At 32.7% G+C, this 23,606-nt stretch overlaps 2 protein-coding genes across 6 annotated transcripts in view; one reads left to right on the top strand and one right to left on the bottom strand.

Moving 5' to 3' along the window:
* Positions 1 to 219: 219 nt before the first annotated feature.
* The window catches only part of LOC116844228 (probable multidrug resistance-associated protein lethal(2)03659), a 35,361-nt gene continuing 11,974 nt past the window's right edge, over positions 220 to 23,606 (top strand). For 2 of the 5 annotated variants that reach the window (XR_004378052.1, XM_032815471.1), the window contains exons 1-2: positions 415 to 954; positions 22,581 to 22,780. The gene's annotated coding sequence lies outside the window, so the exon portion shown is untranslated. Of the gene's footprint in view, positions 255 to 414; positions 955 to 22,580; positions 22,781 to 23,606 lie in introns of those variants that run through there. The other 3 variants (XM_032815472.1, XM_032815473.1, XM_032815474.1) reach the window with 3 other exon arrangements.
* LOC116844231 lies at positions 2,117 to 22,724 on the bottom strand. Its single transcript, XM_032815480.1, has 14 exons — positions 22,489 to 22,724; positions 20,618 to 20,717; positions 20,166 to 20,276; positions 14,373 to 14,820; positions 12,422 to 12,707; positions 12,202 to 12,301; positions 10,696 to 10,806; positions 10,449 to 10,604; positions 6,811 to 7,261; positions 5,148 to 5,454; positions 3,890 to 3,989; positions 3,296 to 3,406; positions 3,028 to 3,183; positions 2,117 to 2,643 (listed from the first exon to the last, which is right to left on the bottom strand). Exons 1-14 carry the CDS (start codon positions 22,656 to 22,658, stop codon positions 2,593 to 2,595), a joined length of 2,658 nt encoding a protein of 885 aa, XP_032671371.1. The 5' UTR covers positions 22,659 to 22,724; the 3' UTR covers positions 2,117 to 2,592.

Here is a 23,606-nt window from a genome sequence, read left to right on the forward strand (position 1 = left end):
TTTCGTAACTTGTTGGAAACAATTATAACACTGCTAGAAACACATGTTATTAGTTTCTAAAAAAAAAAGGAAGAAACTGTAACATCGATATAGATCGTGAATAGTGATCGTGATATAGATACTGAATGTCACGATTTGTATAATAATAACCTGCGTCGCGCTCCTAATTGGTCGAGATGAATCGCGACATACCGACGTGTTTATATAAATGGAGTACGATCTTTACGCGACTTCAATTCTGACTCGTGTGAACGGTGAGACACAACCCAGATAGCACAAAGAATTGGAAAAGAATTCAGTCATATGTCACCAATTCTGAGTTCGTTTTTGGGTGCAAAAAGAATTCTTTTCACTGAACTGAACACTGAAGAATTCTTTTCACTGAACTGAACTCTGAAGAATTCTTTTTACATCTAAACACATGAACTCAGAATTGGTGACATACGACTGAATTCTTTTTGAATTCTTTTTGAATTCTCTGTGCTTCCTGGAAATCTATCGGGCCAACTTTTTCTTTGAAAAAGTTCTCGCTACGAGCGGTGCGCGTTGTCGCACATTTTATCTCGGTGCGCGTGTCGAAGCATAGAGATCTTGCAGTCGTCTTATTCCCGAATACGTTAGAGAGCCGAGGTTCGAGGAAATCGCATCAGTCCGGGTCTACAATAGATGTGTAGTGATTAGTGAACTTTTAACCTTATACTCTGAACTCAAAACTGTGGCGTAATTTTTGGTTAAAAAAGTTTTCCATTGCTACCTGAAGTTATAATCTCTAAGCTTGCAACGAGTTGGTCAAATTCTAATCGTTAAAGCAGCTCAGAAAACGTTTTTTGCCAGAAATTATAAGCTTCAGTGCATCAGGCTAAAGGCTTATTACATCAATTGTTGACTCGGACTCGCACAACCCACCACCGGTCCCGGTTTTGGAATTTGAGGCGTGATTTTCATACGCGCGCGGTAAGTACGAGCAACGTATATATTAGCTACGTGATATATCAGCTAAGTTCATAATTACCTAAGTTCATAAACTAATGCTTGCGCGTTTTTATTCTGATAGCATTATTCTTTCTTCCTGCAATATGTAATTAATGATAAAGATAGAATGACGCCTTCAGCACGAAAGCGCGCAAGACAAATTGAGTTATTATGTAAGGTTACCGACGTTGGTTCTACCACAAGTACATTCTTGATTAGCGTGTGCGTTTCGTTATCATTTATGACTTCGAATTCGTCGACGTTGGCGTTTTGCATTCTGCCGACGCACAGTAAGCAAAAATAAAAAAAAACTGGTCAAAAGTTTAAAAATGATCCAATCTGCAGCAAAATTGGCATACTGTTTTTGGAATCTACGATGATGAATCTTATTGTATTGATGAAAAAATCAAAATAGTGCTTGCAATATGGCGCAAGAATACTATAAAAAATTACTCTATTTAAATGAAAAATATTTGAAGATTATTGAGATTTCTAATAATGAATTAATAAAAATGATACAGAAACTAGAAAATTTATTAATTTTTACACATAAATAAATAAATATATATACATATATTTATATACACACACGCACATATATATATATATTTGCTTATTTATTTATTTATATGTAGAAATTAATAAGTTCTTCAGTTTCTGTGTCATTTTTAATTAATTTATTACTAGAAACTTCAGCAACCCTCAAATATTATTTTTCACTTAAATGAAGTAATTTCTTAGTCCATACGCCATATTGCAGGCGCCATTTTGATTTTTTGGTACAACAAGATCCGTAATTGTATATATATATATATATATATATATATATATATATATATACACTATATTTATCTCATTTATATTTATAATAAACATTTAATAATTTTTAAATAAACATTCTATTGACTCTAGTTTGTCCCAAGACAATAGCCTTACATTGATATGATTAAAGTAGACATAGAATATTGAAATAAAATTTAAAATTTTTGAAATCTTTTTTCACATTGAAAGTAGACATAGAATATTGAAATAAAATTTAAAATTTTTGAAATCTTTTTTCACATTGAAAGTAGACATAGAATATTGAAATAAAATTTAAAATTTTTGAAATCTTTTTTCTCATTGAATGATAAATATTTGAAGGCATGTTCGGAAACTATTTACAACAAATAAATGTATATGTACATATACATATAAACACACACTCTCATGTTCAAAGCTTTTGGGGATAGATTCCGAACACAAAATCACATAATCATATGATTTACTATTAGTAATATGTAGGAGAAGATTTGATATAACTTATATACCTTCCCCCTAACTTAAGTACGAATCTTTTTCCTCTTAGATAAGTTCCTTCCTTATTGCATTTCCTTGTTACACTGAAGTAGCACTCTAAACAATTAACTGATATTTTTAATTTCTTATACAATTTTTCTGTTAAATAATTAAATTCCTCGATAACATACAATATAAAAAGAGTGAAATTATCAGAGGTAAATGGTCTTTCTCTAGTCTCTCTCTCTTTTTATTATAATTTGTAAATTTACCTCTACTTGAGCACACGTGATTTAGATATTATTATTCCCACGTCTCCGAAATTGTCGTTCGACCATGGTATTATAAAAAGGAACGCAGTACCGACAAGTATCCCATGGATGTTTTTAAAGACTGAAAATAAAGAAAATAATGAAATGTCAACTTGTATTAACATTCAAAGGATATATCATGTATACCGCGGAATGAAACACGTTTTAAGTTTAAATATTTTCCTTTTGTGATATTATGACGACGAAATGCAATTATTTACAAGTTATTCACTAAAAAGTTATGTGTTACTTTCTGAAAAAAAATGATCCTATGTATGTAATTTGACACGACATAGTCATATATAATTCCCATGTTTTATTTATGAAACAAAAAGTATAAAATCTGTCAAATAAAGTTGTTATATAAACAATAATTCCGTGAAATTCTTTTAATTTCTTTTAATTAAGATTAATTGAGACCTCGGAAGGTTCTCCCGCGCTGCTAAGAATGACGGAAAAGGCTTACGTCAGTCAAAGTGCTGAGGCAAAATATGCTGAATTTGCCGGCTTTCAGACACAGCGGCTTTTGCGATCTCGCCATACACAGTATTATTATCCGTGCATTTTCCTTCGACATGTTGTACCAATTGCAATGGTAAAACGCCTCGCATACTTTACTGCTCTGTGAAAAAAAGAGAAAAGAAAGCTTGCGCAGACGAACGCGCTCGGAATCGACTGCAATTTTTATTAACTTTTCGCTCTTTACTTTCGTTTTGTTCTCGATGAAATATTACCTCAGTCAAAAGATTTTCGCCAACGGTGCAAAGAGCGTAGAGTATTAACAAGACCAAAAACTGGAATATCAGGAACATAACGAGCACCCCCCTCTCGCCTTTGGCGTAATTCTACACGCGGCGGCGCGTTTTAGGAAATTAAGATTAATTAGAATTCGATTGAGACTTTCGCCAAAATTCTGATTAGGCTAATCGACAATTAATTCGATCAATAAAGTTTCCAATATAGAAAATAGAAGGTTGTTTTTAAAACAAGAATAAAAAATTCTTTTTCCCTCTTTACGAGCTATATTCAAAATTGCTGTCAGTCAAGTACAATGAAAGCTATCAGTCAAGTATTACTTGTCCTGTTTTGCCAACACACACGAAATTATTAAATTTTTTAATTATTGTTGGATAAATTATATAACTTGAAATGGATGCAGACAATTCTGCTGATTAATTCTCCATTATTTTAATTATTTGAAGTTTGATAAAAATCACTCTTAATGGAATGACATAAGAGAGAGACAGTCAACAACACGAAGACATCGAGTTAGAGGTAACTTTTGATGAAAGCGAGAAATTTCGCCGATGTTCAGCGCGATAACTCACCGTTAAGATTTGGTAACCGAGAATGCACAGGAGAGAAGTAGCTCCTATGAGATTAACCAACAATGTTATGCTGAATATCTTTTCTATCATTTTTCCCATCCTGAAATCACAGCAGTGATTATACATAACATTCGATATCGTTTATTTTGTGTATTTTTTCGAGTTCTCAAAATTTCTTCAAATCAAATTTCACTGAAAACATACAATAACAACCGAATTATATATGTATTCACATTTAATATTTCTCTATTTTGAAGCATCGCGTGAATGTATTTTTATGCAAAATTGAAAAGTGAATTCGATGTATTTCATCGTCACAAGAAACTCATTTTAAGAAATTAAAAAACATTTATTAAACATTCACTCGTATTGATTAAGAATCCATTCTAAGTTTGAGTCGAATATTTATTCCTACAATTTCTTTATCTTGTTCTGAATGAGATTTTATTTAAAGAAATTAAGAAATATAATTGAAATAATCCGTCTCAATACGAGAGAAATGGGAGTAAGAGAGAGGGAAGGAAGAGAGGAGAGAGAGAGAGAGAAACTGTGTGCCATTGAAAGATATGATAATTTGATTAGAAAAAATAATTAGGAAAAAGCAAAGAATGAAATAAATGAATATAATGATAATAAGAACTTGCATAGATATATAATTTGCTTATATTTTTCAATATAAAGCGCACAGAGACAATCCAATAAAGATCAACAAAGACGCGCATAAAGACAATCCAATTTAGATACAATCCAATAAATAAAATCAATAAGCGAATTGTAATTGTAAAATGCAAGCAAATTACATCTGTAATCGGAGATCTTATTGTCTTCATTATATTTATTTATTGGATTTTAATTCAAGAACCTTTCCATATAGCTCAGAGAATTCAAAAAGATTTCAGTCGTATGTCACCAATTCTGAGTTCATTTTCAGATGCAAAAAGAATTCTTCAGGATTCAGTTCAATGAAAAGAATTCTTTTTGCACCTAAAAATGAACTCAGAATTAGTGACATACGATTGAATTCTTTTTGGATTCTTTTTGAATTCTCGGAACTATGTGGAAAGGTTCTTGAATTAAAATCCAATAAATAAATATAATGAAGACAATAAGATCTCCGATTACAGATATAATTTGCTTGCATTTTACAATTCTGACCCCAGAATTGGTGACTGAATTCTTTTCGAATTCTGCTGGGATGCCATCATCCGATGGAGAAAAAACGAAAAAACTTGCTATTTGTGCGCACGTAAGAGCTCACCGTAGCAATCGTATATGCGTGCGCACGACGTTCCGTATTTCGCGGCCGCAAATGAGAGGATCGGTGTCTATGTTGTTGATGCGCAGAGCCAGCACCGACATTTGGCCGCAAATGTGAAAGGAGAGGGTCACCATGACACAGTCGGCGGCGGTCTGTCCGAAACCGCTGATAAACACGAAGGGAAACTCCAGAACGTACGTGATCACGTAGGTGCGCAAGTCCTCCACCGCGTAGAACACATGAAAGCGATACGGCAAAAGGTAAATCACCCGAGTTACGTTCTCGCCGATCGTAATTCGCGGCAGACCTGCGGGGATATTCTATTATCGCATCTCGTTAATAGCACGATTGAAGAGTAACGTTACATTTTACACGCAGAAAAATATCGTTAAACTGCCAAGAAAAACGATCACTTAGTTTACTTTCTTACTTTTAAGTAATGGTTATCTTCAACAAAAAATATTTTCTTGATGATAATATTATATAAAGAAAAGATCATATTTTGTCCCTGTATTTTTATGCAAATATATTCGAAAAAATGCTTCTGATAGAGCATGATGTCGACGTTTAATTGAATAAAACTATATTTTTTTTCTTTTATTTAACATAATTTTTTTTCCGTGTGGACACATGGAGAAAAATAATTTTGCTTTTTTAGCAAAATTGCCGTTGCTATTGCATATTCGTAGTGACATAAAAAAATTTTAGTTGACGTAACTAATTTTACAAATTATTCGTTATCAAAGCAGAACTAGTTTTATTGCCAGAATAGAAAAAAATTTGTTGAGTGTATTTATCCTAAGAATCACGTTAATTTGCTATTAATGCAAAACAATGTATCCTAAATTTATTTGCTATCTACAAGCAAAACTGCACCTTATATAAATCTATCATGGTTCGTACAGCAAAATAATTTGTAGATTCAGCAAATTATATCCAGCAAATAGTGATTAATATTCTTAGCAAATCTTTTTGTTGTCCATTGCTGAAAAGATTTTGCTAGACCAGTAGAAAATTTGCTGGAACAGCAAATTATTTTTCTCCGTGCATATATCATGGACAAAATTTATATATATATAGTAATAATATATAATTATATAAAAAGTTACATGTATATGTTTATATATATATATATATATATATATATATATATATATATATAAACATATACATGTAACTTTTTATATAATTATATATTATTACTATTTCCCTAATGTAATTTTAAAATATGCTCATCAAAAATTTGAAAGTTCATTGTCATATACTTAAAAGAAGAATTTATTCTCTGTGGAAGAATATTATAAAACTTATCGAAGAAAATTCGATCCTGTGTAGCAAACCGAATTTTCTTTTAATTTAATGTTCTCGATTATAAAATGTCCAACTAGGATTTAAAACGTATTTTAAATAAATTTGTATCGTTCCTATAAAAATTATAGAATTATTATTTAAAAAATTTTTATAACAAGCGTTAAAAAATAGTTGTCTCTCTAGTCATTAGTATAATTACTGTCGCCGTGTCAAATTTAATCGTCAGTTTGTTTTGAACGGCATAATGGCGATTACCACAAGTAATTAACGTAACCTTGTGTCTTTCCATGTATATCTTCGTATGCAATCTCGCCAGATACGGCGGGAATTAAGTTGCGTAAAAGTGACTCACCGCTTCCGAGTATAATTATAATTGGTGTCAAGTAATACGACGAGGCTGTCAATGCGACAAACACCATCAGCAATTTCATGAAGACTTTTGACCTGGCGTTGTACGAAATGAACGTTTTCATTTCCTCGAACGTTCTATAACTCGCCCTATCGAAGTCCTTCATTATCTCGGCTATGACCTCACCGATTTGGCCGTTATATAACCGTAATGTGCTCATTCTCACGAGTATCTGCAAAAACGCCATGTTCTCCGTTAAATTCATGATTATGTGCTCGAGGTTGTCGATGAAGAGAAACAGATCGAAGAATTCCAAGATCATGAGGAAGCCGAAGTAGCTGTAGTTGATGGTGAAAATCAGATTGTTATTGCGAAACGGCCAGAGACCCAGCGTCGACATCAGTCGTTTGTTCCACGACAATACCTGTGCTGCACGGTCTAGGTCCTTCTGATCCTGATGAAGAAATGATCGCGCTTTCTCATCCGTATGTGCATCTGCTCATTTCAAGTTCGTACACAAAAACTTCTAAAAAAATACTTATTCGATGGATATTAATAACATATTCACTCAAATTTAAATTCTTTTATTTAAGTAGGATAAACAACTGCTTTCATGAAAAAAGCTACAGTTCCAAGAAAATATATATTTATCTATTTGAAAGATATCTTTTATTGGTATAAGTAAATATGTTATAATACTCACTGAGTAAATATTTTTTTATTATTTCTTAGATATTTCTCTTTTATTTCAGTGTAACACCTTTATATTAATTCGAGTCATAAGTAACTTCCGCTTCTTTATACTTTTGTCTCTTATTTCTCTTTTTACGCAAATTGAAAGGGAGAAACATTCTGAGCAAGAAGGAAATACTCTCGATTTTGTCGCAAGTCACTTACACATTGTAAGAGAGAAAATATCTGAGAAATAAAAATATTTATTTAGTGGATAGTAATAAAATATTTACTTATAATATGTAGTAGTATAAAACACTTTTCAAATAAAAATATAAAAATTTTCTTAAAACTTTAGCTTTTTATGAAAGCAATTGTTGATTTAATAAGAGAATTTACTATTAAATAAAAGAATATTATATTTAATATTAAATGAAAAAATTTTGATTTGAGTAAATATATTATTAGTACCCACCGAATCAATAGTTTTTATTTCGTAGGTTTAGTTTTTCTCTCATACTCGATTTAATATACGAAGCCCCCTAAATTTCTTCGAGTAAAGCCTCACTAGAAAAGTAGAATGACAACTGAATCACTCGAAGTTAAGCGATTTTTCCCTCATATAAAATAAATGTAATTGTTCATTCTGTATTGTCGAACAAATATTCTCTCTCGAAATTGCAGAGTGAATCTCACAGGAACAAATTCGTTCTGCGATATGAGTGAAATATAAGCTCTTGTGATCCAAGTGGCGATATTTCCATCGTTGCTTGGAGCAAATTTTTGCTTGTTTTGAGTGCAAAAGATGAAGAAAAAATTTTCGAGAGTACGACACGATATATCAAAACAATAATATTAGTGACTCACCCGCTGCATTGCGTTTTTCCGCTGTTGTTCCCTCGAGAGCTTTCACGAAACTGCATCAAATACGTGCGATCGCGGGGATGGTGCATGTAACGTTCGTCGCTCCCTGAGCGGTCTATAGAATCGGGAAAGCGGGCGTAGAGATAATCGCAATAATCGCCGTAAACCGAAAATTGACGTATGTACATACGCGAATCGCATATGAGCGTGTTACCCGACCCACCTGCGCTCGCAATTTGGTGCGCCGCGAGATCTGGCGTTGTCCTGCGCGATTAACTGCCGAGATCGACGCCGATTTATCGTCATTATATCCGCGACTACAAATCGCCGCTGAACGATTCTGAGAATAATTGCGCGGCAGCAAAAAATTCAGACGCGCTTTATGGACTTTCATCGCGAAAACGCCGCGCGGTCGCGACTCCGGAATCGCGAACTCGGAACAATAATTTCGTCTCCATAATGGGGCCAATTAGTGTGTTTCGCCGACCAATACCGTGTGACCACGTGGTCAATTCTAAGTCAAGCTTTTATTAGCCTTGGCAGACCTGTTCTCTCTTGCAAGAAATTATCCGCTCTATCATACCACGATTTTCACTTTTCTTTTCTCTTTTTTTTGTTTTTTTAAGAAAGGAGTCGCTTATACACGAATTACGAACAACATGCATATACTTGGTTTTAAAGTGGTTCGATCGCTTTTCCCTCGATGCAATCCCGAACGCAGCTGATGATACGATCGGAGAACTTAACTTCTGGGAATTAATTAAAAACAAGTTCTCTCATTGGAGCTCTATCGGCTACGTTTCCAACTGCATCGAGGTTCCAATCGCTTTGAAACCAAGCGTGTTGCCAAGTACGAACTCAAGGCAGTTTCTATATGTATTTCTATGTATGATATACAAATTCAGTCAGTACTGTGCATCGCTCAGAATGACACTTCCGTTTATAACGACACACCGTTCTGTCCAAGGCGACACATCGTTCACAGCGTGACGCTTTACAACATAGTGCGCAGCATCGACAAGTACGCCAAGGAGGTTTTGATGACCTGCGCCGATTCAGAGATGAAATGCCATTAATGACGGTCGTTCATGTTCGTTGAAAAGGAGATCTTTCTACACACAGAAGAATATATGCTGCATTGAAGTAAATGTTGCTTGTTTCTAGTATTTCATCAAGCTTAATCTATGTGCTTTTTGCTTCCTGTTTCTTGTTCTCTGTCTTTTTTTGACTTAGGACTTAAGATTTGAGTTAGAAAGAAGGAAAGAAGGAAGCAAAGAAGAAAAGAGCGAAAGAAGAAAAAGTGGAAGAAGGAAGAGAAAGAAAGGAGGAAGCAAAGAACATATTATAGATCAAGCTTAAAAATTTATACATCTGTAAATTTATCATAAGTTAATCATAAACATCAAATTTACGCAAAGTACATTCTTCAATATTTTAACAAATATTGTTCTCAAAAAGTATTGTATAAACTCTATTCTTGAGGTCCTTTCGAGACCACACGTCGTAGCTTAAGGAATAAACTTAGGAGATACCTGAAACAAGTGATATTTATTTGAACACAGTAGACACGGCATCATGAATACCGTGTGAACATTTACTAGATCGAGGGTTATACGATCTTTAGCCTTATAGTAAGTTTGATAAATTTCAATCAAGAAAATTAAATTAAAACAAAAATTCGGGTTGCTTAGAACTCTAATATACACTTTCTCTTTGATAAAGTTTTATAATATTCTTGTGAAGAGAATAGATTCTTCTTCTGAGTAGATGATATGATGCAAGCTCTCCTGAAATTCCTGATAAACATATTTTAAGACTAATATTAGGAAAATATTCTTTATGATATTTCTTTTTGAGGAGGACTATTATTTAAGACAAAGAAACTGAGCAATCACTTTTCTTACCAATAAAATTATAATATTTTTCTGTGTCTAGAGAAAGATCAATTGAGGATCTTTCTTCGAAATCGCTTTAAATCCGTGTTTCTTCTCAGAAACGAGGATTCTTCTAGAGGCACGAATTGTAGACATCGCGAGGAAGAGTGAATTTCAATGTCGTTGAAAGTTTAGAAACTGAAAAAATGAGATGAAGCGCTAATAACTTACATCCGTAAAACCGTTCAGGGAGAATATGTAAAATTTTCCGGCTGTCAGATAGAGCATAACTTGGCCACGAAGCATACATATCAGGAGGCATCTCTTGCAACTGAATGGCATCTCGTACCAATTGCACTGATAGTACGCATCCTGCACGCTTACGCACTAAACACGAAACACAAGCAACCAAATGCTCACCATGAAAAGGCAACAAGAAAGAACATTATTTCTATCAATACCGAACAAGATTCGATACCTGTTGAGTCAGTTGTTCGCCGATCAAGCAGTATCCGTAGAGCATAACGAGCGCGATCGCGGCAAAAAATATAAACGTACAGCAGGTCGCTAACTCCGTGATCTTCAAGTTCTGAAAAATGTATTCTTTATATTCTCCCAGTAAAATTCCAGGCGTCACATATATTCTAATTTATTCTACACTGATTAGTCAAACAACAGCCAAGTCAACCCGAAGAGTGGAATTATTTTTCATTCATAAAGTATATAGCGTGAAATCTCCACTGAATCTCCACTGAAGTATATAGCGTGAACTCTCCACTGAATCGTCGAGTAAATTTTTTTATTTAAGATTGAAGAATCAATTTAACGTAATCCCTTATCACAGGAACGAATTCATTTTAATCGGCTGAAATATTCATTCATTTATATTAAGAATTCATTCTATTGTTTGAGTTAGATCTTTACTCTTGAGTGTGTGATTATAAATAGCAATATTTTATTAATTACTCTTTCAATATTTTCCCTAACAACACAAATATCCAAAGGACGTACAGAGTGTGTCCTGAGGATGTTCTGGGGACGTTTCTACTCCTCAGGACACTCTTGGGACGTCCCTAGGACACCTTATGTTATTTGGATTATTTACTACAGCAATATCATCCAAAGAAATATAATCACATTCTTAGCGAAATCTTTTGATTTCTCAAGAGAATTCTTTTAAGACCAAAAATAATATATTTTAAACACAATATTCTTAAAGCTAGAGAAACTTCGTGCTTTATCTATATAATCTTGCTTGTCACATCTCGTTTCGCGCCTAAGAAGGTATTCCTTTCTTAAAGTAAACATATTTCTCCCGATTCAAGAGTTTACGACTAATAGTGCACTTCATTAGACGAAGAACACTCTCTCAGTAAAAATTTTCGATCAGAACATGGGATTATTGGAAATAGGATTTTGCAACTACACGGAGAAAAATAATTTTGTTCTTTTAGTAAAATTGTCGTTGCTACCGCATATTTATAGTGACATTAAAAAAATTTATTTGACGTAATTAATTTTACAAATTATTCGTTATCAGAGCAAAAGTAGTTTCGTTGCCAGAATAGAAAAAATTGAGTGTATTTGTCCTAAGGTTAATTTGCTATTGATGCAAAATAATGTATCCTTAGCAAATTTATTTGCTATCGGAGCAAAATTGCAACTGCTTATATAAATCCATCATGGTTCTTATAGTAAAATAATTTGTAGATTCAGCAAATTATATCCAGTAAATAGTGATTAGTACTCTTAGCAAATCTTTTTGCTGTCTATATAATAACGAAAAGATTTTGCTAGACCAGCAGAAAATTTGCTGGATCAACAAATTATTTTTCTCCGTGTAGAGTTCTTTTTTTGCGTGTTTTATTTTACTATTTCTTCTAGTGAATTTTCGCTTCTTTTGAGTGAGATTTCTCTGTAAGAAATTGGTAAAGTAAGAAATCTATCATGATAAACAACGGTACGAACAAACTCGATAACTCACCATCAAGACGTAATACATCGAGATGGCCAATATAACGCTGTTGCCGAAAAGTTCATCCATAAGAACCATGTTGAAGGTATCGTCAACGGACTTGGCCATCCTTAAAACGCCACGATATCCCAGGGTGATACGCAACGAGAACAAGAAAACCGCAAATGAAGCACGAGGAAGAAGCAATCCTTTACAATAATAATACTTATATCATATATGATCAGCTCACCATATTATTTTGAGATGCATTCGGACGAAATCGCGAATTCTGGCTGCCAGCACATCTTGCGAGTACGTTTGTACGTTCTTGATGCGGTACGACAGAATGGACAATTCGCCGCAGATGTGAAACACTAAAATGACCAGCAGGCAAATCGCCGCCATGTGACACATGGAGTTGTAGAACATTGGAAATAGATAGAGATACATAAGCACGTATGTGCGGGTGTTGGCGATGTCGTAAAATGTGTGGATCCTGTAGGGTAAGACGAAGGAGTTTGTGCTGTTATCGAATTCTGTACAGAAAAAAAAAGAATTAAAAAGAAAACTGTGAAAGGAAAATATTCTAAGCGCAATATTTTTAAATTTAGAGAAATTTTGTCTTTACCGTACAAGTCTTGTTCTTAATAGAAATTTCTTCTAGTAAGAAGACATTCTATTTTAAGCAAACAGTAAATATAAAATGTGTGTGCTCTTGACTCAGAAGGAAAAAAGTCTAAATAATATCTAGTAGATTTCGGATTAAAAGTTTACTTTATTGGAAGAGAAACGTTAAAACAAAAAACGGCAAAATGGCAATGCCAATCAACCGATATTATAATAATATTATAAATTAGCCTAGCTAGCTCTCTCGCAGCTAGCCCTGTGATTTTTACTATTACTTTTACTATTAACTACGTCAATAGAGAATCAGTTAAGACATATAAGTATGTTTTCTTTTCGTTAAAAGAAAGCGATAAAATATCAATTCGCCTTTTATAAGTTTTACCATTACTTCTACACTACACGTAGAAAAATAACACTTTACAGCTAAAAAAGCGATTTCTTTCAGTTTGCTTTCCTCTTTTTAAGGAAGAAAGCGGGTTATCTTCATTAGAGAATAGTTTTATCTTGATAACATTTTTAAAGTATACTCATCACAAATTTGAGAAAGACTTGTTGTCATGTATTCAAAAAAAGAATTTATTCTCTTTATTACAATATTATGAAACTTTACCGAAGAAAAAGTTGATTCAATCCTGCACAATAAACGAATCCAATTTTTGCTTTAATTTGATATTCTTTATATTTAATTGAAAAAATCCTAAATTTTCCGAGAGAAAATAATCTCACACATACCCACACATGTAATTACATAAAATTATATATAATAATATATAAATTATATATGAATTTTGTTTCTATATATGCACGGAAAAAAAGATTTGCTAATATAAAAATATTAACTGTAGGAGCAAATGTTCTTGCTTTTGTAGTAAAAGTTATTTTACTAAAATTTTACTAAAAGTAATATATATATTAGCAAATTTTTTAGCTATTACAACTAAATAACTTTTACTATGAAAGCAAGAAAATTTGCTCCTGCAGTTAATATTTTTATATCAGCAAATCTTTTTAGTTGTCCATATATTAGCAAATTCTTTTTTTCCATGTAGTTATATATACAATCGTATGTATTTACATAGAGGAAATGTTAAATGAAAAAGGGAGGGAACAGTTTCATTCAATTAAATATCGACTTATGTGCTATCATAAACACACAACATTTACTTTAATTGTATTTATATAACAATAATTTTTTCATTATAGAAGATATGATAATGATAGCTGTATAAATAACAACTATCTTGTGTATGTAGAATTAATTTGTGTATGTAGAACAAATTTCATTTGTATTATGTATCTACGTTAATGAGACGTTTACTTTTCTCCACATAGCAGAAATGTCCCGAATATATCATAGGGATATCCTACAAATATTGAGATATCTTTATAATATCCTTGTGTATTCGGGACATTTCTGCTGTGTAGGTTTTTGCACAATTACTCATTTTCCCTAAACATACTTATGTATCTTAACTGATTCTCTACTGACATAGTTAATAATAAAAGTAATAGTAAAAATCACAGGGCTAGCTGAGCTGGCTAGGCTAATTAACATGTTTTCCAAGTGTGTGTACCTTGATCGTTGCTCGAGAAACTCATGAGCGGTCTAAAGTATAACAGCATCACCGTGATGAACATGCCGACGGTCGAGCCGTAGAGGAATATCTTGGACGTGTAATTGTAATAGTGGTAGATCCTCTCCTCCTCGGGATCCTCGAACTTCCGCTCTACCATGTCCTTTCTCACCACGACGATGACGCGCTTCAGCAGACCGCTGCAACGGATCACCCACACCATCGGGAAGGTGATGCTGTAAGCCACCGTCTCCACGAGATTCATCACCATCAGCTCGAGGTTACCGAGAACGTCCCAGAGATTCGCGTATGCCATAATGAGGTACAGCGTGAAGTACGTGATGTAAATCGCAAAACGAACGTACGTCCGCTCGAACGGCCATATTCCCCCGACGGAGAAGATACGTTCTAAGTGAACGAACAGATCTTCGATATGGCCGACATCGCTCTGCAATACGAAGCTCAAGATAAAAGCGACGTCATTTGACTCAAACCGCACTAAAAAAAATGTAATCTTATTTTTAGCGGAGATCTTTTTGGGTTCTTCTCTTCTTGAATTCATTTTTTATGTAGGATGTCTTACAGTTATTGACAACTTTACTGAAAAATACAATAAAAGAAAACATTTTAAAATAATTATACTAAAAAGTTGTTACTCAGAAAAATTGTCATTACAAAAATATTAAGCAAGCATAATAAAGAAGCAACTGAACAAAAATTGTATAACAGTTGGCTATTTACAAAAAAAAATACAAAGGATAAAAATTGTTACTTAAAAAAACTGTTATGCAAAGAATCTTTACAAAAAAAATATAACAAACAAATCCTGTTAAAAGATATTTCACAAGTCTTTACAAAAATATTAATTTTGAGCTATAGCTATTTAATTTTGTACTCTCTACAAAAGTAATGATATAAAGAGGTTTACGCCAAGTGCGAGTGATTAATCATTAACATTTCAGTTCTCACTTTTATAAACACAAATTCTTTTAACTATATAAATATTTAAAGTAGATAAATATTAAGAAAAACTTTATTATATAAAACTGTTTGTCGGAGAAGCTTCTATAAAAAATTTAATTTTGTATTTCTTCCAAAAATAATAATAAAAGAGATTTACATAACAACTTTCATTATTATATTTTTTGTTTTTTTTAATTTCATGTTTCGTTATTTGTTATATATTACACAGATCATTAACATATAAAACATTAACATAAAATTTTAATATTGTATATGAAAAATAAATTTTATATATTATTAACATAAATATTTTAATATTAAATATGAAAAAATATAAAAATATGTATATATTAAATATTAAAAAATAAATAATTATAAATAGAATAATTTTGATACCCATTGTGTGTAGGTAGAACTCATAAACCGAACAAAATTGTTCTTACAATTTGTAAAAGAATTAAACATTTAAAAAATTTATTTTATTTCTTTATTTGTATTATGTATCTACGTTAATGAGACGTTTACTCTTCTTTGCACAATTACTCATTTTTTCTAAACATACTTATGTGTCTTAACTGATTCTCTATTGACGTGGTTAATAGTAACAGTAATAGTAAAAATCACAGGGCTAGCTGCGAGAGAGCTGGCTAGGCTAATTTATAATATTATTATAATATCGGTTGATTGGCATTGCCATTTTGCCGTTTTTTGTTTTAACGTTTCTCTTCCAATGAAGTAAACTTTTAATCCGAAATCTACTAGATATTATTTTGACTTTTTCCCTTCTGAGTCAAGAGCACACACATTTTATATTTACTGTTTGCTTAAAATAGAATGTCTTCTTACTAGAAGAAATTTCTATTAAGAACAAGACTTATACAGTAAAGACAAAATTTCTCTAAATTCAAAAATATTGCACTTAGAATATTTTCCTTTCACAGTTTTATAGAAAAGCTCTGAAGACTATATGTTATAAGAAAATTTCTGCTAAAGATACGACTATATGCTTTTGAGTGTAATATTTTTCTCTCACTCTTTGATTTCATATTGAAGGAGGAAAATGAAACGATCCCTCTCTCGAGGACGCTTCGCTTTCGCGAATTCTACACTTACTGTACGACTTTTTCGAAGCATGCACATCGCGGATCTTTTCGAGCGACAGATTTTCCTTCACAGCAACGACGAGTGTTAAGTTGTCGAGCGATTCTTCATTCGCTTTATTTCTCGATATCTCGATAGCTGAAATGACACGCACGCAACGGTACATTCAACGTGAAAGAAACTCGTAGCGAGAATCATCAATGATTACCTCCAAAGCCAAAGTAGTCGTTGAAGGAAAGTGTCTGTGTGGCAATCGGAGAAAGAGAGAAAGAGAAAGAGATCCTTTTATACTCGGCTATACCTTACGAGATATTTTAGACTCACAAATGATGTGATTGACAATTGATTGACAAATACAAAATATAAAAATGAAAGACATAAACCTGTCAAAGCTTGTTAGAACTGGGTATTTGCGATTCACAGGAAATAATTCTCGTAACCTGTCGAGTTGTCTCTTTTCATCAACTGACCGTCTGCAGCTGCGGCTGAATTCGTTGCAATAATTACGTTGTGATTGAGACTTGATATTAAATTTAAGTACAATAAAATAAGAAAAAAGAAAAGTATAATAAATAAGGAAAAAGAAAAGAGCATTTAAGAACCAGAGGCAGAGTATAAGAGTGCAATCGAAATATTACAAACATAAACATTGGTCTTCCGCAGAGGTTGACTCTTGCGCCTTTTATTCTTGTACTTTTATCTTTCTTATTGTTGTTTCTGAAGAGGATCCAAATCGGGTCGAAACGTAATATTTGTATTTTTTTTACTCCGTTAATGTAATACATCGGTTGCACTCTTACAACTGTGCCTGGCTCTTAAATGCTCTTTCCTTTTTCCTTATTTTATTGTATTTAATACATCAGAGCCAATTTTAATTTTTTTAATGGTTATTAAATTTAAGGTCCGGATCAAGCGTACGTTTGCGTTACGTTTGTATCTGCGTCATTTCCGCTTGGATTGCGCGCGATCAAATGTCCAACAGTCACAATACGTGTAGATCTAACATCGGACCGAATAATAGTGTGCAGCTGGGATTACATTCGCCTAAACTGGCATTAAACCGTTATTAAACTGTCATTTTTCCTAGGGCATCGATTATCTTACAGTCTTCCGCTCGCGGCGAATAGCAAAAGTACTATTCCTCCCTTTTTGTCCTTATCTGATATTTCGTGGAAGGAATATCGCGAAGGCGAGCTTAAAGTTAATTTTTAACGTCGGCGTGGGTAATCAACGAACTTGCTCGATGCTTCGAGCATTTCGAGAAGTATCAGCCGTAGTGACGGTCGTCGATGTTGTTCTCTTCACGTGCTGCATAAGATTGCACGTTGTTTCCTGTCAATCGTGAAAATCCCGATTGAAGCTGCATTGACGAGGTACTTATTTTACTTTCGACATTTCGCATCTGCCATTAGATTGCGTGGAGCGCGAAATTTATCGTTGAGTTCCGTTAAAAACTAATGACAAGCAAGTTAGTTGCTAGAAATTAGTTACTAGGAACTTGAGAATTGTAAATTGATAATTGGAACGTGACTGAGATCGTGCTAACAGAGAAACCGTCAAAAGTATTCCTTACTAAAAATTAAAAATCTTAAAAATTTGATATTTACGAACAATCTGAATATATCACTGTGTAAAGAGTATAAAATATTATATATCTTCTGTTAAAAAATGCTTTTTCATATACCTTATATTCTCAACGAAATTCGTTAAAAATTGAGCATTTCGTTCTTTTCAAGAAATTACTTTAAATAACTTTTAAATGTTGAGAAAAGCACGTAAAAAAATATAGAGATCTGTAATTTTTTTGCTTTGCATATTCAAACCAGTGAAGGATTTTCTAGGTAGTTTCTCTGTAAGATAGAAATTTGTTGATTCGTCAAATTCTGATTTATGATCTTTAATCCTTAATTTCCAATAATTTGACCATAATCTGAAAATAATCTGATTTTAGAGTAAATATACCTTCAACTTATTTACCGCGATATCCATTTCTTGCTCGTCAATTTGACCGATACGTTTTATTTGTATAAAGTCAGGAGAATCGTGTATCGCTTAAGTAAATACGTAAGCAAGTATTATGTTTTCATTGCAGCTAAAAGAATGTTATCTTCCTCGCGTTTCTTCTAAGCTGTCTGTTAGAAGGTTGTTTAAGACTTTTTCTATTCCTCTGTATTGATAGAATTAGTATTAAGGAGTAGATAAACGTAGACATCACGTAGATAAACGTTACATGTTATCGACACGTAGAAAGAGTAAACTACTGCAGAGAAATGACATTTGTATACACTGTATAAAAAGCTATATTATAATGTTTGTTCTGTTGGAATCATTTTTCATTGTACGAGTAATTAAATGCACAGATTTGTCTTGAAGATTATTATTAGCGTAAAATATTTATTTGACACTAGTAAGTTGATCAATTATTAGTATAATAAAGGGTCTCATTATTTATACACTTGTCGCCTCATAAATATTTCAACGTACTCTTTGCACAATTTATTGAGACGTGAAGTAAACGCAAGATATTTCTAATCGAAGGTTTCTCACATGAAATTACGCAACACGGACAAGTACGCCATCGAAGTTTTTACAACCTGTAAGGAGAATGAATTGTAAGAGTGACATAACGAAACGGAGAAAAGCAAATTCAAGTACGTTAACTCACACTCGTGAATGTGTTCAAAGATAACATGCAGAATTTACCGGCAGTCAACACCAGCGGTTTCTTAGAACGGATCATACAAAAGATGAGCATTTTTGCGCACGACGGTGGATTATTATACCAATGAACGTTGTAAAATGTGTCGTGCAATCTGACGCTCTGAATAAAACAAGCAATTTCCCAAAGTCGATGGCAGAAAGGTCGCAACGCTCTTTCTTTCAATGAAATTCACAACGCTTTTGTATCCAATAGGGATTGCTTGGTCATTCTCAGAAGATATATTTTCCTATTGCATATCAAGGGCGTTTTGAAATTCATCGAAGTGAAAGTGTTATGACCTTCCTACCATTGAGTATATAGTTAGCTGCGAAACGGTTTAGACACAATAAAATTGGGAGTTTACAAATTGTCAAAATTGAGAGTCACTATTAACTGGCTTGCCCAATATTATAAATTATTATTAGTAATTAATATTAGTATTATTATCGTTTACTGTTATTTAGTGTTCTTAATTATATTATTATTGCGTAAGTCCATTTGGTAAACGATCTCAGTTTTGACAGTTTGATGTGTCCTTAACTTCATTGTGCTTAAACCATTTTGTACTGTATATGACAAAATAGACGATACACTGAGAAAAAATTTATTAAATTTCAAAAAAACATTTGTTTGGATACAACTATGAACATATTTGTTTAAATTAAATAATTATCTTCTAAAATCAAAGAAAGAAATTTATATTTAAAATTTCTTTATTTAGTTTTAGAAAATAATTTGGATACAACTATGAACATATTTGTTTAAATTAAATAATTATCTTCTAAAATCAAAGAAAGAAATTTATATTTAAAACTTCTTTATTTAGTTTTAGAAAATAATTACTCAATTTAAACAAATATGTTAACAGCTGTATCCAAAGAACGTTTTTGGAAATTAATAAATTTTTTTCTCAGTATAGATTGAAGATAGATAATCGTGAAAATCGGGAAAAAGAAAAGGAAAATAATCATTTAGGCCTATTTAACGATGCGAGCTTATAAAAAGAAAAATTACGGCTCCATAATTACCTCGGTAATGAGACATTCTCCTATGTAGCAGTACGCGAGAATCGTACTAAACACGCTGCAAGCGCAAAGCAAAAAACTCACGCTGTTGGTATTATCGCCGTGTTCCGTATTCTGAAATACAATTTCATTTTAGTTATGGCCGATGATATCAGAAAACTTGAGTGTAAACCAATTTCCCGAATTAGAGTTAAATGAATGCATAACGTTATTTGATATTCAAAACTTTCATGAAGAAACGTTAGATTTGGCTCTCGAGTTATAGCCGCGTTCATCCTGCATTTGTTTCCAGTATTAGTTTGTTACTTTTTTTGATGAAATGAACTAAAATGTTCACAAAGAGTTGGAAACAACTTCATCGAAAACGCGGTCTTAGTCTTGAAGCCAAATCCAGCATAACGTTATTCTTTTTATAAAATATTATTGAGCTTAGAATCTCAAATCGTGGAACTCACCGCGACAATGTGATACGTAGTTAAACAGAGCAAGAAAACGGTTCCCAGAGTTTGTTGAAGAAATATCATATTGTAATTACTTTCCAAGATCTCTGCTAACCTGGAATGCGCTGATTTCTTAAGATTATATTATCATATTATTCCCGACATACAGTTAAATTGTTATTGTGCAATCCTGCAAGGATCATCTTACGTCGCATAAACGCGTAGAGTTCGCGAAAAGGAAATCAAAATTACGCATTGCAAAGGTATAGATTAAACGTACTTTTGATTAGAACTAGAACTGTTTCATTCGATTATCCTTCTTATTTATTTATACGAGGACGATCCATTTTAACTATACTCTTTTTACTCTTATCTTCAATAAATCTATTCACAAGAGTCGATTATGAATCTTTTCCTCTAACGTAAATTCGTAAAAAATGGAAATTTTTTCGTACTTAAAAGTATATAAAAGTGTATGTAAAATTTTCTTACTTAAGAGTATATAAAAGTGTATGAAAATTTTCATTTGTCTTAGGTTCACTTTCCAGGGAAAGAATCATGATCGATCCCTTAATCTATAATACATAACGCGCAAGCGCACATGCATAATGATATACAGAGAGAACGATTTGGTTGAATCAAATAAATACTTTTTTTGAGTAGTCCAAACGAATTTTTTGATCGATTATTATAAATTATTATTACTAATTAATATTAGTATTATTATCGTTTACTGTTATTTAGTGTTCTTAATTATATTATTATTGCGTAAGTGCATTTGGTAAACAATCTCAGTTTTGGCAGTTTGGTGAGTCCTTAACTTCATTGTGCTTAAATCATTTTGTACTGTATATGACGAAACAGACGATACACTGAGAAAAAAATGTATTAAATTTCAAAGAAACATTTGTTTGTCACAACTATGAATATATGATTGGTCGAACCAAATTTTGTTTGAGGCAACAAAAATATTTATTTGCGGCTTAGTTCTAAAGAAATATTTTTGTTGCTTCAACCAAATAACACAGACCCACAATTTAAAAAAAGTTGTCTGTGCTGGGGGTCTGACTAGGTGTATTTTGGGCTGCTGAATCCAAATCCGGTGTCAGATTTGCCCCATCACCCTTGAATTTCCCGGAAAATCGAGCAAATCGTGAAAAGGAGCAGATATCCAGATTTTTACGGAGACATGTATTCAAGAAAAATTCTAGAGGGACAAATAACCCCATAATCCTACAACCAACGTTGAAAATACATTATGTACTTCAACATGGAAAACGAATCATTGTACACATCCCCTACGGGGCAGTTGTCATTGTCTCCAACATCCTCTGAAGCAGCAGGATTTATCTGATCGACAATCATATATTGTAGAATTGATATTTCGAATAGAAAAAAGATTCCATCTCGTGGACAATAACATGAATGTGACCATGATAGGACACGCACAGATTAGATTTTCTAATCTATGCGATGTTAAAGGATTGATAGGTGAACTAAAACCGAATATGTATGATGGTATTATATATGGGTTATTGGGTTGTTCTAGTCATCAGATGTTGAAGTACATAACGTATTTTCAACGTTGGTTGTGGGGTTATAAGGTTATTCGTTACTCTAGAATTTTCCTTGAATACATGTCTACGTAAAGACATGGATATCTGCTCCTTTTCACGATTTCCTCGATTTTCCGGGAAACTCAAGGGTGATGGAGCAAATCTGACACCGGATTTGGATTCATCAGCCCAAAATACGTATAGTACACCTAGTCAGACCCCCAGCACAGACAACTTTTTTTAAATTGTGTAATTTGTTTGGAAATTCCAAAGAAACATTTATTTGATTCAATAAATCGTTCTCTCTGTGTACGCAGAACATAGACTCACGTTATTAGCTGATGATGCCTCATTATGATAGTGCGGATGTGACGATTATAATTCACGTGATCTTGCAACAAGTTTTCAATTTTGCACGACAGAACGGCGAGTTGGCCACAAACGTGGAGGGTCATGCTGAGCACGAAGGAGTCCGGCGCCGCATAGCCGCACACTAACATCAGCACTGCAATCGTCTGATAGGCGCACAAGCCTAAGTAGGTGGTCGTGTCCTGAATCTCGAAGAAAGGATAGGTCCGATATGGTAATTCGTACGAAGCATTACGAGAAGATACTATATAAAGTAAAGCCACTTTTAACTTTATCACCGCCACGTATTTGTCTTACACTGCGCTTCTTGTAATTGCTATGTAAAAGTGCACATTTTGCTTTTGTGTTCTGAGCGTTGTGTTAACCTTGTGTTGAATTAAATTTTCGTCGGCTACACGAGTAATGCGAGAGTGTTATGTGTATTGATCAAAGAATCGATTAATCGTACATACAGAAAAATATCATTGTAGTGTTAATAAATAAAAGCAGTTACATAATTTATTTTATTTTTTTAAAGTAATGGTATCGTGTATTGATAAAAACATCGATTTATCGTACATACAGAAAAAGTAATGGTAATGTGTATTGATCAAAGAATCGATTTATCGTATATATAGAAAAATATCATTGTACTACTAACAAAGAAAAGCAGTTACACAATTTATTTTACTTTTTTAATAGTTGTCTTCATCGAAAAATATTTTCTTGGTAATAATTTTAAAATATATTTATCATAAAATTGTGAAAAGCTTATTGTCATGTGCCCAAAAAGAGAATTTATTTTCTTTACTGGAATATTATATAATTTTTTATATCGAAGGTTTTCGATATAATACTTTATATATTAAGTAAACTGAGCGTTAATTTAATATTCCTTGAAATGCAAAATTTACTAGGATCTAGAATGTATTTTGAATAACTTTAATACTATGATAAACTCTTGCGATAGAATTGCCAATATATAAATTTATAAAATATTTAAAACAAATACATATTTCAATGCAGTATATACTTATCTGTGTGTAAACATAGTATGTATCGCGATTACAAAATAGGAATGAAAGTCTTTAAAAATAATT

Source organism: Odontomachus brunneus, unplaced genomic scaffold (assembly GCF_010583005.1).
Source record: "Odontomachus brunneus isolate Ranch 3 - 2012 unplaced genomic scaffold, Obru_v1 Obru_scaffold_040, whole genome shotgun sequence".
NCBI classification, from domain to species: Eukaryota; Metazoa; Arthropoda; class Insecta; order Hymenoptera; family Formicidae; genus Odontomachus; species Odontomachus brunneus.